We start from the raw sequence: 14,749 nt of genomic DNA, 5'->3' as shown, positions 1-14,749 counted from the left end.
CAAAACCATCTTGACCCATCATCTGATGTATTACTACTTTGGCCTACCTGCACTCGGGGTCAAACAACAACATCCAATCTGATCCAGCTAGACCCAGGGTTACACAACAACAATAACCACAAAATATGTAATGTATTACCCCCCCCCCTCATCATCATCGTTTAACGTCTGTTTTCCATGCTGGCATGGAAAATGGACAGTTTGACTGAGGTCTGGGACAGTTCGACTGGGGACTGGGAAGTCAGGAGGCTGCACCAGGCTCCAATCTGTTCTGGCAGTGTTTCTACAGCTGGATGCCCTTCCTAACACCAACCACTCCATGAGTGTAGTGGGTGCTTTTTTTACGTGTCACTGACACAGGGGCCAGAGGGGGCTGGCATCGACCACAATCGGATGGTGCTTTTTATGTGCCACAAGCACGGGAGAGAGAGAGAGAGAGAGAGAGAGAGAGAGAGGGAAGAAATATGAGAGACTTACTTTGCCAAAGGCTGGAGATGTGCCACATACAGAGTGGTGTTGTCTGAAGTCAGTTATACTGTAGTTGCCTGTGCCACACATTAATAGCTGGAACAACAACAAAGAGACACAGTGATTAATCCTTTAGCAGATTGACTTTGTAAATAAACGATCTGGTGTGTTTATTTTAATGGCCTACCAATGTACACAGGGAGTGTCTTTGCCCTAGGTGTTGGGAAGACACTCAGCAAGAAATGGAAACAAAATTGAATGAAGAAGCAAAACACAATAATAATAATAATAATAATAATATAGAATAGCATTCAATATGGTGAGAGATATAGAGTGGTGTGTCTTGACTAAGGTTTAACATTTTACCACAGATTCACAATAATGGTGTTAGGCTTGTTGACACCTTCATTTGCAGGAGGGAGATCTGAGCCCTTACAGCCGAGTAGGGTTACTTGGATAAAGTTCAACCCATTTTGTAATTATATTTCCTTTGAAATCTGTTGCCCTTGTGTCAAGCATTTCATAAAACCGCTCAGCCATTTTGAAGATGATATTTTGGAATAAAAAAGACAACTTGAAAGGTTTTCATTCAGATCATTTGAAAACAGGAATTTCCCATCATAGAACCAGAGGTGGTCATGGATGGGTTGGTATTAGAAAAGTTAACCCTTTAGCATTCAGATTGTCAAGTGTAATCCTTATTTATTCTTATTGTTTTCAATTAATCCTGCATTTTCTCACAGCTTTCAGATCTCAATGATGTGATTGTTTATTTTTAGAATGACATTGGAGGGTCAGGGTAAGAGGCCAGATAAAGCCAGTTTTGAACATAAAAACAGCTGGAATATTAGGGTTGGATATGGCCAGGTCAAACACTAAAGGGTCAAGCCATTAAACAAACAATACTCCTGCTGCTACATTACATTGATACAGTCATGTAGAGTGGTGTTTCTTGTCTAAGGGTTTAGTCTTTTAGCATTCAAAATAGTTATGGCGTTATATATATATACATATATATATATTTCTCAGACATGGCTGCAGGGATAAAAAAAGTTGGTCCTCGACTAGATGGTCCTAGGTTCAGTCCCATGGAGTGACACCTTGGACAAGTGTCTTTTCCTACAGCCCCAGGTGACCAGGGTCTTGTGAATGGATTTTGTAAACAGAAATTGAATTAAGCCCATTGCATGAGTGTGTGTATGTACACAAGTACAGAATGGTTATGTGGCTAAGTAGTGTGCTTTGCAATCACTCAGCCACAGGTTCAATCCCTCCTCATGGCACTTGTACAAGTGACTTTTTACCAGTTTTCAGTCTACTGATGCCTTGTGAGTGGAATTGGTGAGATGAAAACTGTGCAGAAGCCCATCAAATAGATTGTACTCCTGTAATTCAAAGGTCCACCCAGATCCCTACCAGTAATCCCCCTGCTCCAAATAACTGGAAGAACTGAAGTGATCTGATCACAAATATAATAAAACCCCTCAAGTTGATATGAGAAGGTGTAGCCTCTGTTATTTGACTGGCAAGAACTAGCAGCCAAATGCCCTTCAAATCACTACACCAACTATCAGCTTAAAAATGGAACAACATCTTGGACAATTCAGTCCAAGACATATATATATATATGGGATGGTCATGGTTGGAACATGTTTGATTTGAGATAAAGGCCAACATGGAAATAAAACAACAACAACATATATTTATATATATACATATATATTATATATATATATATTATATATATATATATATATAGTAGATTTGAACTCTTGTCATATGGGGCAGGTAGTTGAATAGGTGATCCCCTTGGTGGTTTTTACTTTGCAAGGGGCTGTATAGTAACGCCCCCCCTCCTCACTCACCTCAAGTTCATTCTCGTCAAAGATACTCAACAGGTTGTCAGGAATGAGTTCATTGAGGCCCCGCAGGAAGCTGTCCACTTCCTCTTTCACCGATGCCGAAAGTCGATGTTCAGCAAGGAGATCCAGGTACCAGAGTTTGTTCTTGTTGGTCACAAGAGTCTTGGAACCGTTTGGAATGAGATCGACAACCTGAAAGAGATGGAAGAGATCTTCACCTGTAATACTGAAGATGATGATGATGATGAAGGGGAGGGTTGTAGAGAGTGGTGGTGGTGGTGGTGATGGAGGGGTAGAGAATGGTGGTGGGGATGGAGGGGTAGAAAGTGGTGGTGGTGGTGGTGATGGAGGGGTAGAAAGTGGTGGTGGTGGTGATGATGGAGGGGTAGAAAGTGGTGGTGGTGGTGGTGGTGATGATGGAGGGGTAGAAAGTGGTAGGTGGTGATGGAGGGGTAGAAAGTGGTGGTGGTGGTGGATGATGGAGGGGTAGAAAGTGGTGGTGGTGGTGATGATGGAGGGGTAGAAAGTGGTGGTGGTGGTGGGGATGGAGGGGTAGAAAGTGGTGGTGGTGGTGGTGATGGAGGGGTAGACAGTGGTGGTGGTGGTGGTGATGATGGAGGGGTAGAAATGGTGAAAGTGGTGGTGTGGTGTGGTGTGATGTGGAGGGTAGAAAGTGGTAGTGGTGGTGGTGATGGAGGGGTAGAAAGTGGTGGTGGTGGGGATGATGATGGAGGGGTAGAAGAGAAAGTGGTGGTGGTGGTGATGAGGAGGGGTAGAAAGTGGTGTGTGGTGGTGATGATGGAGGGGTAGAGAGTGGTGGTGGTGATGGTGATGATGGAGGGGTAGAAAGTGGGGTGGGGTGGTGATGGAGGGGTAGAGAGGTAGGTGGTGGGGGATGATGGAGGGGTAGAGAGTGGTGGTGGTGGTGGTGATGATGGAGGGGTAGAAAGTGGTGGTTGGTGGTGATGGAGGGGTAGAGAGGGGTGGTGGTGGTGGTGATGATGGAGGGGTAGAAAGTGGTGGTGGTGGGTGATGATGGAGGGGGGTAGAAAGTGGTGGTGGTGATGATGGAGGGGGTAGAGGTGGTGGTGGTGGTGGTGTGGAGGGGTAGAGGGTAGTAGAGAGTGGTGGTGGTGGGTGATGGGGGGGTAGAAAGTGGTGGTGGTGGTGGTGATGGAGGGGTAGATAGAAGTGGTGGTGGTGGTGGTGATGATGGAGGGGTAAGAAGTGGTGGTGTGGTGGGATGGAGGGGGTAGAAAGTGGTGGTGGTGGTGGTGATGATGGAGGGGTAGAAAGTGGTGGTGGGGTGATGATGGAGGGGTAGAAAGTGGTGGTGGTGGTGATGCGGAGGGGTAGAAGAGTGGTGGTGGTGGTGGTGATGTGGGAGGGGTAGAAGTGGTGGTGGTGGTGGTGATGGAGGGGGTAGAAAGTGGTGGTGGTGGTGGTGATGATGGAGGGGTAGAAAGTGGTGGTGGTGGTGGTGATGGATGGGGTAGGAGAGAGAAAGTGGTGGTGGTGGTGATGATGGAGGGGTAGAGAGTGGTGGTGGGGTGTGTGATGTGAGGGGTAGAGAGTGGTGGTGGTGGTGGTGTGATGATGGAGGGGTCGGGGTAGAAAGTGGTAGTGGTGGTGTGATGGAGGGGTAGAAAGTGGTGGTGGTGGTGATGATGATGGAGGGGTAGAAAGTGGTGGTGGTGGGGATGATGGAGGAGGTAGAGTGGGGTGGTGTGGTGGTGATGGAGGGGTAGAAAGTGGTGGTGGTGTGATGGAGGGGTGAGGAGTGGTTGGTGGTGGTGGTGATGATGGAGGGGTAGAAAGTGGTGGTGGTGGTGGATGTGGGGTAGAGAATGGTGGTGGGGATGGAGGGGGGTAGAAAGTGGTGGTGGTGGTGGTGATGAGGGGTAGAAAGTGGTGGTGGTGGTGATGATGGAGGGGTGAGAGTGGTGGTGGTGGTGGTGATGATGGAGGGGTAGAAGTGGTGGTGGGTGATGGTGATGGAGGGGTGGTAGAGAAGGGTGGTGGGGATGGAGGGGTAGGAAAGTGTGGTGGTGGTGGTGATGGAGGGGTAGAGAGTGGTGGTGTGGTGGTGATGATGGAGGGGTAGAAAGTGGTGGTGGTGGTGGTGGTGATGAGGAGGGGTAGAAGTTGGTAGTGGTGGTGGTGATGGAGGGGTAGAAGTGGTGGTGTGTGGTGATGTGGAGGGGTAGGTAGATAGAAAGGGTTGGGTGGTGGTGATGGTGATGGAGGGGTAGAAAGTGGTGGTGGTGGTGGGGATGGAGGGGTAAAAAGTGGTGGTGGTGGTGGTGATGGAGGGGTAGACAGTGGTGGTGGTGGGATTGATGGAGGGGTAGAAAGTGGTGGTGGTGGTGGTGGATGATGGAGGGGTAGAAAGTGGTAGTGGTGGTGGATGGAGGGGTGAAAGTGGTGTTGGTGGGGTGATGATGGAGGGGTAGAAAGTGGTGGTGGTGGTGGTGATGGAGGGGTAGAAAGTGGTGGTGGTGATGATGGAGGGGTAGAGAGTGTGGTGGTGGTGTGTGTGGATGGAGGGGTCCCACGAAAGTGGTGGTACCCGTGGTGATGGAGGGGTTAGGAGGGGTAGGAGGGTGTGGTGGTGATTGATGGAGGGGTAGAAGTGGTGGTGGTGGTGGTGATGGAGGGGTAGAGAGTGGTGGTGGTGTGGTGATGATGGAGGGGTAGAAAGTGGTGGTGGTGGTGATGATGGAGGGGGTAGAAAGTGGTGGTGGTGGTGAGATGGAGGGGTAGAGAGTGGTGGTGGTGGTGGTGGTGAGGGGAGGGGGTAGAAAGTTGTGGTGGTGGTGGTGATGATGGAGGGGTAGAGAGTGGTGGTGGTGGTGGTGATGATGGGGGGGTAGAAAGTGGTGGTGGTGGTGATGATGAGGTGGGGTAGAGAGTGGTGGTGGTGGTGGTGGATGATGGAGGGGTTAGAGAGTGGTGGTGGTGGTGGTGATGGGGGTAGAAAGTGGTGGTGGTGGTGATGATGGAGGGTAGAGAGTGGTGGTGGTGGTGGTGATGATGGAGGGGTAGAGAGGGGTGGTGGTGGTGGTGATGATGGAGGGGTAGAGAGTGGTGGTGGTGTGTGATGATGGAGGGGTAGAAGTGGTGGTGGTGGTGGTGATGGAGGGGTAGAAAAGTGTTGGTGGTGGTGATGATGGAGGGGTAGAAGCAGTGGTGGTGGTGGTGATGATGGAGGGGTAGAGAGTGGTGGTGTGGTGATGATGGTGGTGTGTGAGATGAGGTGGTTTGATGATGGGGGTAGAAAGTGGGGTGGTGGTGGTGATGATGGAGGGGTTTAGAGAGTGGCGGGGTAGTGGTGGTGGTGGTGGTGATGATGGAGGGGTAGAAAGTGGTGGTGGTGGTGGTGATGGAGGGGTAGAGAGTGGTGGTGGTGGTGATGATGGAGGGGTAGAAAGTGGTGGTGGTGGTGATGATGGAGGGGGGTAGGAGTGTGTGGTTGGTTGGTGGTGACGGAGGGGGTATGATGAGGTGGAGTGTGTGTGGTGGTGATGATGGAGGGGTAGAAAGTGGTGGTGGTGGTGATGATGGAGGGGTAGAGAAGTGGTGGTGGTGGTGGTGATGAGGGGTAGAAGTGGTGGTGGTGGTGATGATGGGGGAAGAAAGTGGTGGTGGGTGGTGATGATGGAGGGGTAGAGAGTTGGTGGTGGTGGTGGTGATGATGGAGGGGTAGAGAGTGGGTTAGAAGTGGTGGTGGTGATGATGGAGGGGTAGAAAGTGGGGTGGTTGGTGATGATGGAGGGGTAGAAAGTGGTGGTGGGTGGTGATGATGGAGGGGTAGAAAGTGGTGGTGGTGGTGGTGATGATGGAGGGGTAGAAAGTGGTGGTGGTTGGTGATGATGGGGGGGTAAAAAGTGGTGGTGGTGGTGTGATGATGGAGGGGTAGAGAGTGGGTGTGGTGGTATGAGGGGTAGAAGAGGTGGTGGTTGGTGGTGTTGATGATGGAGGGGTAGAAAGTGGTGGTGGTGGTGGATGGATGGAGGGGTAGAGAGTGGTGGTGGTTGATGATGAGGGGTAGAAAGTGGTGGTGGTGGTGGATGATGGAGGGGTAGAGAGTGGTGGTGGTGGTGATGATGGAGGGGTAGAAAGGGTGGTGGTGGTGTGAAGATGGAGGGGTGGTTAGGAGTGGTGGTGGTGGTGATGATGGAGGGGTAGAAAGTGGTGGTGGTGGTGATGATGGAGGGGTAAAGAGTGGGTGGTGGTGGTGATGATGGAGGGGTAGAAAGTGGTGGTGGTGGTGGTGATGGAGGGGTAGAAAGTGGTGGTGGTGATGATGGAGGGGTAGAAAGTGGTGGTGGTGGTGGTGATGATGGAGGGGTTGAAAGTGGTGGTGGTGGTGGTGATGGAGGGGTAGAGAGTGGTGGTGGTGGTGATGATGATGGAGGGGTAGAAAGAGGTGGTGGTGGTGGTGATGGAGGGGTAGAAAGTGGTGGTGGTGGTGATGATGGAGGGGTAGAGAGTGGTGGTGGTGGTGGTGGTGACGGAGGGGTAGAAAGTGGTGGTGGTGGTGGTGATGGAGGGGTAGAGAGTGGTGGTGGTGGTGGTGGTGACGGAGGGGTAGAAAGTGGTGGTGGTGGTGGGATGATGGAGGGGGTAGAGAGTGGTGGTGGTGGTGATGATGAGGGGTAAGAGTGGTGGGGGGGTGGTGATGATGGAGGGGTAGAGAGTGGTGGGGTGGTGGTGATGATGGAGGGGTAGAGAGTGGTGGCGGTGGTGATGATGGAGGGGTAGAAAGTGGTGGTGGTGGTGGTGATGATGGAGGGGTAGAGAGTGGTGGGTGGTGGCGGTGATGATGGAGGGGTAGAGAGTGGTGGTGGTGATGGTGATGATGGAGGGGTAAAAAGTGGTGGTGGGGTGATGATGGAGGGGTAGAAAGAGGTGGTGGTGGTGATGTGATGATGGAGGGGTAAAAAGTGGTGGTGGTGGTGTGATGATGGAGGGGTAGAGAGTGGTGGTGGTGGTGATGATGGAAGGGTAGAGAGTGGGTGGTGGTGATGGTGATGATGGAGGGGTAAAAGTGGGGTGGTGGTGATGATGGAGGGGTAGAGAGTGTGTGGTGGTGATGGTGATGATGGAGGGGTAAAAGTGGGGTGGTGGTGATGATGGAGGGGTAGAAAGAGGTGGTGGTGATGGTGATGATGGAGGGGTAAAAAGTGGTGGTGGTGGTGATGATGGAGGGGTGTAGAGAGTGGTGGTGGTGGTGATGATGGAAGGGTAGAGAGTGGTGGTGGTGGCGGTGATGATGGAGGGGTAGAGAGTGGGTGGTGGTGATGGTGATGATGGAGGGGTAAAAATGGTGGTGGTGGTGATGATGGAGGGGTAGAAAGAGGTTGGTGATGGTGATGATGGAGGGGTAAAAAGTGGTGGTGGTGGTGATGATGGAGGTGTAGAGAGTGGTGGTGGGTGGTGTGATGAGGAGGGGTAGAAAGTGGTGGTGGTGGTGATGATGGAGGGGTAGAGAGAGTGGTGGTGGTGGTGTGTGTGATGATGGAGGGGTAGAAAGTGGTGGTGTTTGTGGTGGTGATGATGGAGGGGTAGAAAGTGTGGTTGGGTGGTGGTGGATGGAGGGGTAGAAAGTGGTGGTGGTGGTGATGATGGTGGGTAGAAAGTTGGTGGTGGTGGTGGTGATGGAGGGGTAGAAAGTGGTGGTGGTGGTGATGATGGAGGGGTAAAAAGTGGTGGTGGTGGTGATGATGGAGGGGTAGAGAGTGGTGGTGGGTGGTGATGATGCAGGGGTAGAGAGTGGTGGTGGTGGTGGTGATGATGGAGGGGTAGGAGTGGTGGTGGTGGTGGTGGTGATGATGGAGGGGTAGAGAGTGGTGGTGGTGGTGATGATGGAGGGGTAGAAAGTGGTGGTGGTGGTGGTTGGATGATGGAGGGGTAGAAAGTGGTGGTGGTGGTGGTGATGATGGAGGGGTAGAGTGGTGGTGGTGTGATGATGGAGGGGTAGAGAGTGGTGGTGGTGGTGATGATGGAGGGGTAGAGAGTGTGGTGGTGATGATGGAGGGGTAGAGAGTGGTGGTGGTGGTGATGATGGAGGGGTAGAGAGTGGTGGTGATGATGGAGGGGTAGAGTGGTGGTGGTGTGGTGATGATGGAGGGGTAGAGAGTGGTGGGGGGGGGGTGATGATGGAGGGGTAGGAAGCGGTGGTGTGGTGGTGGATGGCGGGGTAGAGAGTTGGTGTTTGGTGGTGATGATGGAGGGGTAGAGAGTGTGGTGGTGTGGTGGTGATGATGGAGGGGTTAGAAAGTGGTGGTGGTGGTGGGGTGGTGATGGAGGGGTAGAGAGTGGTGGTGGTGGTGATGATGGAGGGGTAGAGAGTGGTGTGGTGGTGATGATGGAGGGGTGAGAGTGGTGGTGGTGGTGATGATGCAGGGGTAGAGAGTGGTGGTGGTGGTGATGATGGAGGGGTAGAGAGTGGTGGTGGTGGTGGTGATGATGGAGGGGTAGAGAGTGGTGGTGGTGGTGATGATGGAGTGGTAGAAAGAGTGGTTGGTGGTGATAATGGAGGGGTAGAGAGTGGTGGTGGTGGTGATGATGGAGGGGTAGAGAGTGGTGGTGGTGGTGATGATGCAGGGGTAGAGAGTGGTGGTGGTGGTGATGATGGAGGGGTAGAAAGTGGTGATGATGGAGGGGTAGAGAGCGGTGGTGGTGGTGGTGATGATGGAGGTGTAGAAAGTGGTGGTGGTGGTGGTGATGATGGAGGGGTAGAGAGTGGTGGTGGTGGTGGTGATGATGGGGGTTAGAGAGTGGTGTTGGTGGTGATGATGAGGGGTTAAAATTGGTGGTGGTGGTGATGATGGAGGGGTAGAGAGTGGTGGTGGTGGTGGTGATGATGGAGGGGTAGAGAGTGGTGGTGGTGATGGTGATGATGGAGGGGTAGAGAGTGGTGGTGGTGGTGGTGATGGAGGGGTAGAGAGTGGTGGTGGTGGTGATGATGGAGGGGTAGAGAGTGGTGGTGGTGGTGTGATGATGAGGGGTAGAGAGTGGTGGTGGTGGTGATGATGGAGGGGTAGAGAGTGGTGGTGGTGGTGGTGATGATGGAGGGGTAGAGAGTGGTGGTGGTGGTGATGATGGAGGGGTAGAAAGTGGTGGTGGTGGTGATGATGGAGGGGTAGAGAGTGGGGTGGTGTGAGGTGATGATGGAGGGGTAAAAAGTGGTGGTGGTGGTGATGATGGAGGGGTAGAGAGTGGTGGTGGTGGTGGTGATGATGGAGGGGTAGAGAGTGGTGGGGTGGTGGATGATGGAGGGGTAGTGAGTGGTGGTGGTGTGATGATGGAGGGGTAGAGAGTGGTGGTGGTGGTGATGATGGAGGGGTAGAGAGTGTGGTGGTGGATGGTGATGATGGAGGGGTAGAAAGTGGTGGTGGTGATGATGGAGGGGTAAAAAGTGGTGGTGGTGATGGTGATGGAGGGGTAGAGAGTGGTGGTGGTGGTGATGATGGAGGGGTAGAGAGTGGTGGTGGTGGTGATGGAGGGGTAGAAAGTGGTGGTGGTGGTGATGATGGAGGGGTAGAAAGTGGTGGTGGTGGTGATGATGGAGGGGTAGAAAGTGGTGGTGGTGGTGATGATGGAGGGGTAGAGAGTGGTGGTGGTGGTGATGATGGAGGGGTAGAAAGTGGTGGTGGTGGTGGTGATGATGGAGGGGTAGAGAGTGGTGGTGGTGATGGTGATGATGGAGGGGTAAAAAGTGGTGGTGGTGGTGATGATGGAGGGGTAGAGAGTGGTGGTGGTGGTGGTGATGATGGAGGGGTAGAGAGTGGTGGTGGTGGTGATGATGGAGGGGTAGAGAGTGGTGGTGGTGAAGGTGATGATGGAGGGGTAGAAAGTGGTGGTGGTGGTGATGGAGGGGTAGAGAGTGGTGGTGGTGGTGATGATGGAGGGGTAAAATTGGTGGTGGTGGTGATGATGGAGGGGTAGAAAGTGGTGGTGGTGGTGATGATGGAGGGGTAGAGAGTGGGTGGTGGTGGTGATGATGGAGGGGTAGAGAGTGGTGGTGGTGGTGGTGGATGGGGGGGAAGAGTGGTGGTGGTGGGTGATGATGGAGGGGTAGAGAGTGGTGGTGGTGGTGATGATGGAGGGGTAGAGAGTGGTGGTGATGATGGAGGGGTAGAGAGTGGTGGTGGTGTGGTGGTGATGATGGAGGGGTAGAGAGTGGTGGTGGTGGTGATGATGGAGGGTAGAAAGTGGTGGTGGTGGTGATGATGGAGGGGTAGAGAGTGGTGGTGGTGATGGTGATGATGGAGGGGTAAAAAGTGGTGGTGGTGGTGATGATGGAGGGGTAGAGAGTGGTGGTGGTGATGATGGAGGGGGTAGAGAGTGGTGGTGGTGGTGATGGATGGTAGAGAGGTGGTGGGTGGTGTGTGATGATGGAGGGGTAGAGAGTGGTGGTGTGGTGATGATGGAGGGGTAGAGAGTGGTGGTGGTGATGGTGATGATGGAGGAGGGGTAAAAAGTGGTGGTTGGTGATGGAGGGGTAAAAAGTGGTGGTGGTGATGGTGATGGAGGGTAGAGAGTGGTGGTGGTGGTGATGATGGAGGGGTAGAGAAGTGGTGGTGGTGATGGAGGGGTAGAAAGTGGTGGTGGTGTGATGATGGAGGGGTAGAAAGTGGTGGTGGTGGTGATGATGGAGGGGGTAGAATGGTGGTGGTGGTGATGATGGAGGGGTAGAGAGTGGTGGGTTTGGTGATGATGGAGGGGTAGAAGTGGTGGTGGTGGTGGTGATGATGATGGGGGGTAGAGAGTGGTGGTGGTGATGGTGATGATGAGGGGTGGAAAAGTGGTGGTGGTGGTGATGATGGAGGGGTAGAGAGTGGTGGTTGGTGGTGGGATGATGGAGGGGTAGAGAGTGGTGGTGGTGGTGATGATGGAGGGGTAGAGAGTGGTGGTGGTGAAGGTGATGATGGAGGGGTAGAAGTGGTGGTGGTGGTGGTGATGGAGGGGTAGAGATGGTGGTGGTGGTGATGATGGAGGGGTAGAGAGTGGTGGTGTGGTGTGATGGAGGGGTAGAAGTGGTGGTGGTGATGGTGATGATGGAGGGGTAGAAAGTGGTGGTGGTGGTGATGATGGAGGGGTAGAGAGTGGTGGTGGTGGTGATGATGGAGGGGTAAGGTGTGTGGTGTGGTGATGGTGATGATGGAGGGGTAGAAAGTTATGGTGGTGATGATGGAGGCGTAAAAAGTGGTGGTGGTGATGGTGATGGAGGGGTAGAGAGTGGTGGTGGTGGTGATGATGGAGGGGTAGAGAGTGGTGGTGGTGGTGGTGATGATGGAGGGGTAGAGAGTGGTGGTGGTGGTGATGATGGAGGGGTAGAGAGTGGTGGTGATGATGGAGGGGTAAAAAGTGGTGGTGGTGGTGATGATGGAGGGGTAGAGAGTGGTGGTGGTGGTGATGATGGAGGGGTAGAGAGTGGTGGTGGTGATGGTGATGATGGAGGGGTAGAGAGTGGTGGTGGTGGTGATGATGGAGGGGTAGAGAGTGGTGGTGGTGATGGTGATGATGGAGGGGTAGAGAGTGGTGGTGGTGATGGTGATGATGGAGGGGTAGAAAGTGGTGGTGGTGATGGTGATGATGGAGGGGTAGAAAGTGGTGGTGGTGGTGATGATGGAGGGGTAGAGAGTGGTGGTGGTGGTGATGATGGAGGGGTAGAGAGTGGTGGTGGTGGTGGTGGTGATGAGGAGGGGTAGAAAGTGGTGGTGTTGGTGGATGGAGGGGTAGAAAGTGGTGGTGGTGGTGATGATGGAGGGGTAGAAGTGGTGGTGGTGGTGGTGATGGAGGGGTAGAAAGTGGTGGTGGTGGTGATGATGGAGGGGTAGAAAGTGGTGGTGGTGGTGATGATGGAGGGGTAGAGAGTGGTGGTGGTGGTGGTGGTGATGATGGAGGGGTAGAAAGTGGTGGTGGTGGTGGTGATGGAGGGGTAGAAAGTGGTGGTGGTGGTGATGATGGTGGGGTAGAAAGTGGTGGTGGTGGTGGTGAAGATGGAGGGGTAGAGAGTGGTGGTGGTGGTGATGATGGAGGGGTAGAAAGTGGTGGTGGTGGTGATGATGGAGGGGTAGAAAGTGGTGGTGGTGGTGATGATGGAGGGGTAGAGAGTGGTGGTGGTGGTGGTGGTGATGGAGGGGTAGAGAGTGGTGGTGGTGGTGATGATGGAGGGGTAGAGTGGTGGTGGTGGTGATGATGGAGGGGTAGAAGGGGTGTGGTGGTGATGATGGAGGGGTAGAGAGTGGTGGTGGTGGTGGTGATGATGAGGGGTAGAGAGTGGTGGTGGTGGTGATGATGGAGGGGTAAAAAGTGGTGGTGTGGTGATGATGGAGGGGTAGAGAGTGGTGTGGTGGTGATGATGGAGGGGTAGAATGTGGTGGTGGTGGTGATGATGGAGGGGTAGATGGTGGTGGTGGTGATGATGGAGGGGTAGAAAGTGGTGGTGTGGTGATGGTGATGGAGGGGTAGAAGTGGTGGTGGTGTGATGATGGAGGGGTAAAAGTGGTGGTGTTGGTGATGATGGAGGGGTAGAATGTGGTGGTGGTGGTGATGATGGAGGGGTAGAGAGTGGTGGTGGTGGTGATGATGGAGGGGTAGAAAGTGGTGGTGGTGGTGATGATGGAGGGGTAGAGAGTGGTGGTGGTGGTGATGATGCAGGGGTAGAGAGTGGTGGTGGTGGTGGTGATGATGGAGGGGTAGAGAGTGGTGGTGGTGGTGGTGATGATGGAGGGGTAGAGAGTGGTGGTGGTGGTGTGATGATGGAGGGGTAGAGAGTGGTGGTGGTGGTGGTGATGATGGAGGGGTAGAGAGTGGTGGTGGTGGTGATGATGGAGGGGTAGAGAGTGGTGGTGGTGGTGATGATGGAGGGGTAGAGAGTGGTGGTGGTGGTGATGATGGAGGGGTAGAGAGTGGTGGTGATGATGGAGGGGTAGAGAGTGGTGGTGGTGGTGGTGATGATGGAGGGGTAGAGAGTGGTGGTGGTGGTGGTGATGATGGAGGGGTAGAAAGTGGTGGTGATGATGGAGGGGTAGAGAGTGGTGGTGGTGGTGGTGATGATGGAGGGGTAGAGAGTGGTGGTGATGATGGAGGGGTAGAGAGTGGTGGTGGTGGTGGTGATGATGGAGGGGTAGAAAGTGGTGGTGGTGGTGGTGATGATGGAGGGGTAGAGAGTGGTGGTGGTGGTGATGATGGAGGGGTAGAGAGTGGTGGTGGTGGTGATGATGGAGGGGTAGAGAGTGGTGGTGGTGGTGATGATGGAGGGGTAGAGAGTGGTGGTGATGATGGAGGGTGTAGAAGTGGTGGTGGTGGGTGAATGATGGAGGGTAGAGAGTGGTGGTGGTGGTGATGATGGAGGGGTAGAGAGTGGTGGTGGTGGTGATGATGGAGGGGTAGAGAGTGGTGGTGGTGGTGATGATGGAGGGGTAGGAAGCGGTGGTGGTGGTGGTGATGGCGGGGTAGAGAGTGGTGGTGGTGGTGATGATGGAGGGGTAGAGAGTGGTGGTGGTGGTGATGATGGAGGGGTAGAAAGTGGTGGTGGTGGTGGTGGTGATGAGGGGTAGAGAGTGGTGGTGGTGGTGATGATGGAGGGGTAGAGAGTGGTGGTGGTGGTGATGATGGAGGGGTAGAAAGTGGTGGTGGTGGTGATGATGGAGGGGTAGAGAGTGGTGGTGGTGGTGGTGGTGATGGAGGGGTAGAGAGTGGTGGTGGTGGTGATGATGCCACCACCACCACTTTCTACCCCTCCATCTCCATCATCACCACCACCACTTTCTACCCACCATCATCCCACCACCACCACTTTCTACCCCTCCATCACAACCACCACCATGATGATGGAGGGGTAGAAAGTGGTGGTGGTGGTGGTGATGGAGGGGTAGAAAGTGGTGGTGGTGGTGATGATGGTGGGGTAGAAAGTGGTGGTGGTGGTGGATGGAGGGGGTAGAGAGTGGTGGTGGTGGTGATGATGGAGGGGTAGAAAGTGGTGGTGGTGGTGATGATGGAGGGGTAGAGAGTGGTGGTGGTGGTGGTGGTGATGGGGGGTAGAGAGTGGTGGTGGTGGTGGTGTGATGGAGGGGTAGAGAGTGGTGGTGGTGGTGATGATGGTGGGTAGAGTGGTGGTGGTGGTGATGATGGTGGGGTAGAAGTGGTGGTGGTGGTGATGATGGAGGGGTAGAGAGTGTGTGGTGGTGGTGGTGATGGAGGGGTAGAGAGTGGTGGTGGTGGTGATGATGGAGGGGTAGAGTGGTGGTGGTGGTGATGATGGAGGGGTAGAAAGTGGTGGTGGTGGTGATGATGGAGGGGTAGAGAGTGGTGGTGGTGGTGATGATGGAGGGGTAGAGAGTGGTGGTGGTGGTGATGATGGAGGGGTAAAAAGTGGTGGTGGTGATGGTGATGGAGGGGTAGAA

At 53.7% G+C, this 14,749-nt stretch overlaps 1 protein-coding gene across 1 annotated transcript in view; it reads right to left on the bottom strand.

The window, feature by feature from the left end:
- Window positions 1-14,749, bottom strand: part of LOC115223413 (apoptosis-resistant E3 ubiquitin protein ligase 1-like) — a 66,570-nt gene that overhangs the window by 4,523 nt on the left and 47,298 nt on the right. Inside the window, exons 16-17 of the mRNA XM_029793929.2 lie at window positions 2,334-2,522; window positions 478-564 (exon numbers count right to left, since the gene is read on the bottom strand). Coding sequence (XP_029649789.1) covers window positions 478-564; window positions 2,334-2,522 — 276 coding nt within the window. The remainder of the gene's footprint in view (window positions 1-477; window positions 565-2,333; window positions 2,523-14,749) is intronic.

Source organism: Octopus sinensis, linkage group LG23 (assembly GCF_006345805.1).
Source record: "Octopus sinensis linkage group LG23, ASM634580v1, whole genome shotgun sequence".
In the NCBI taxonomy this organism is placed as follows: Eukaryota; Metazoa; Mollusca; class Cephalopoda; order Octopoda; family Octopodidae; genus Octopus; species Octopus sinensis.
This window is presented reverse-complemented; position numbering and strand designations above follow the sequence as displayed.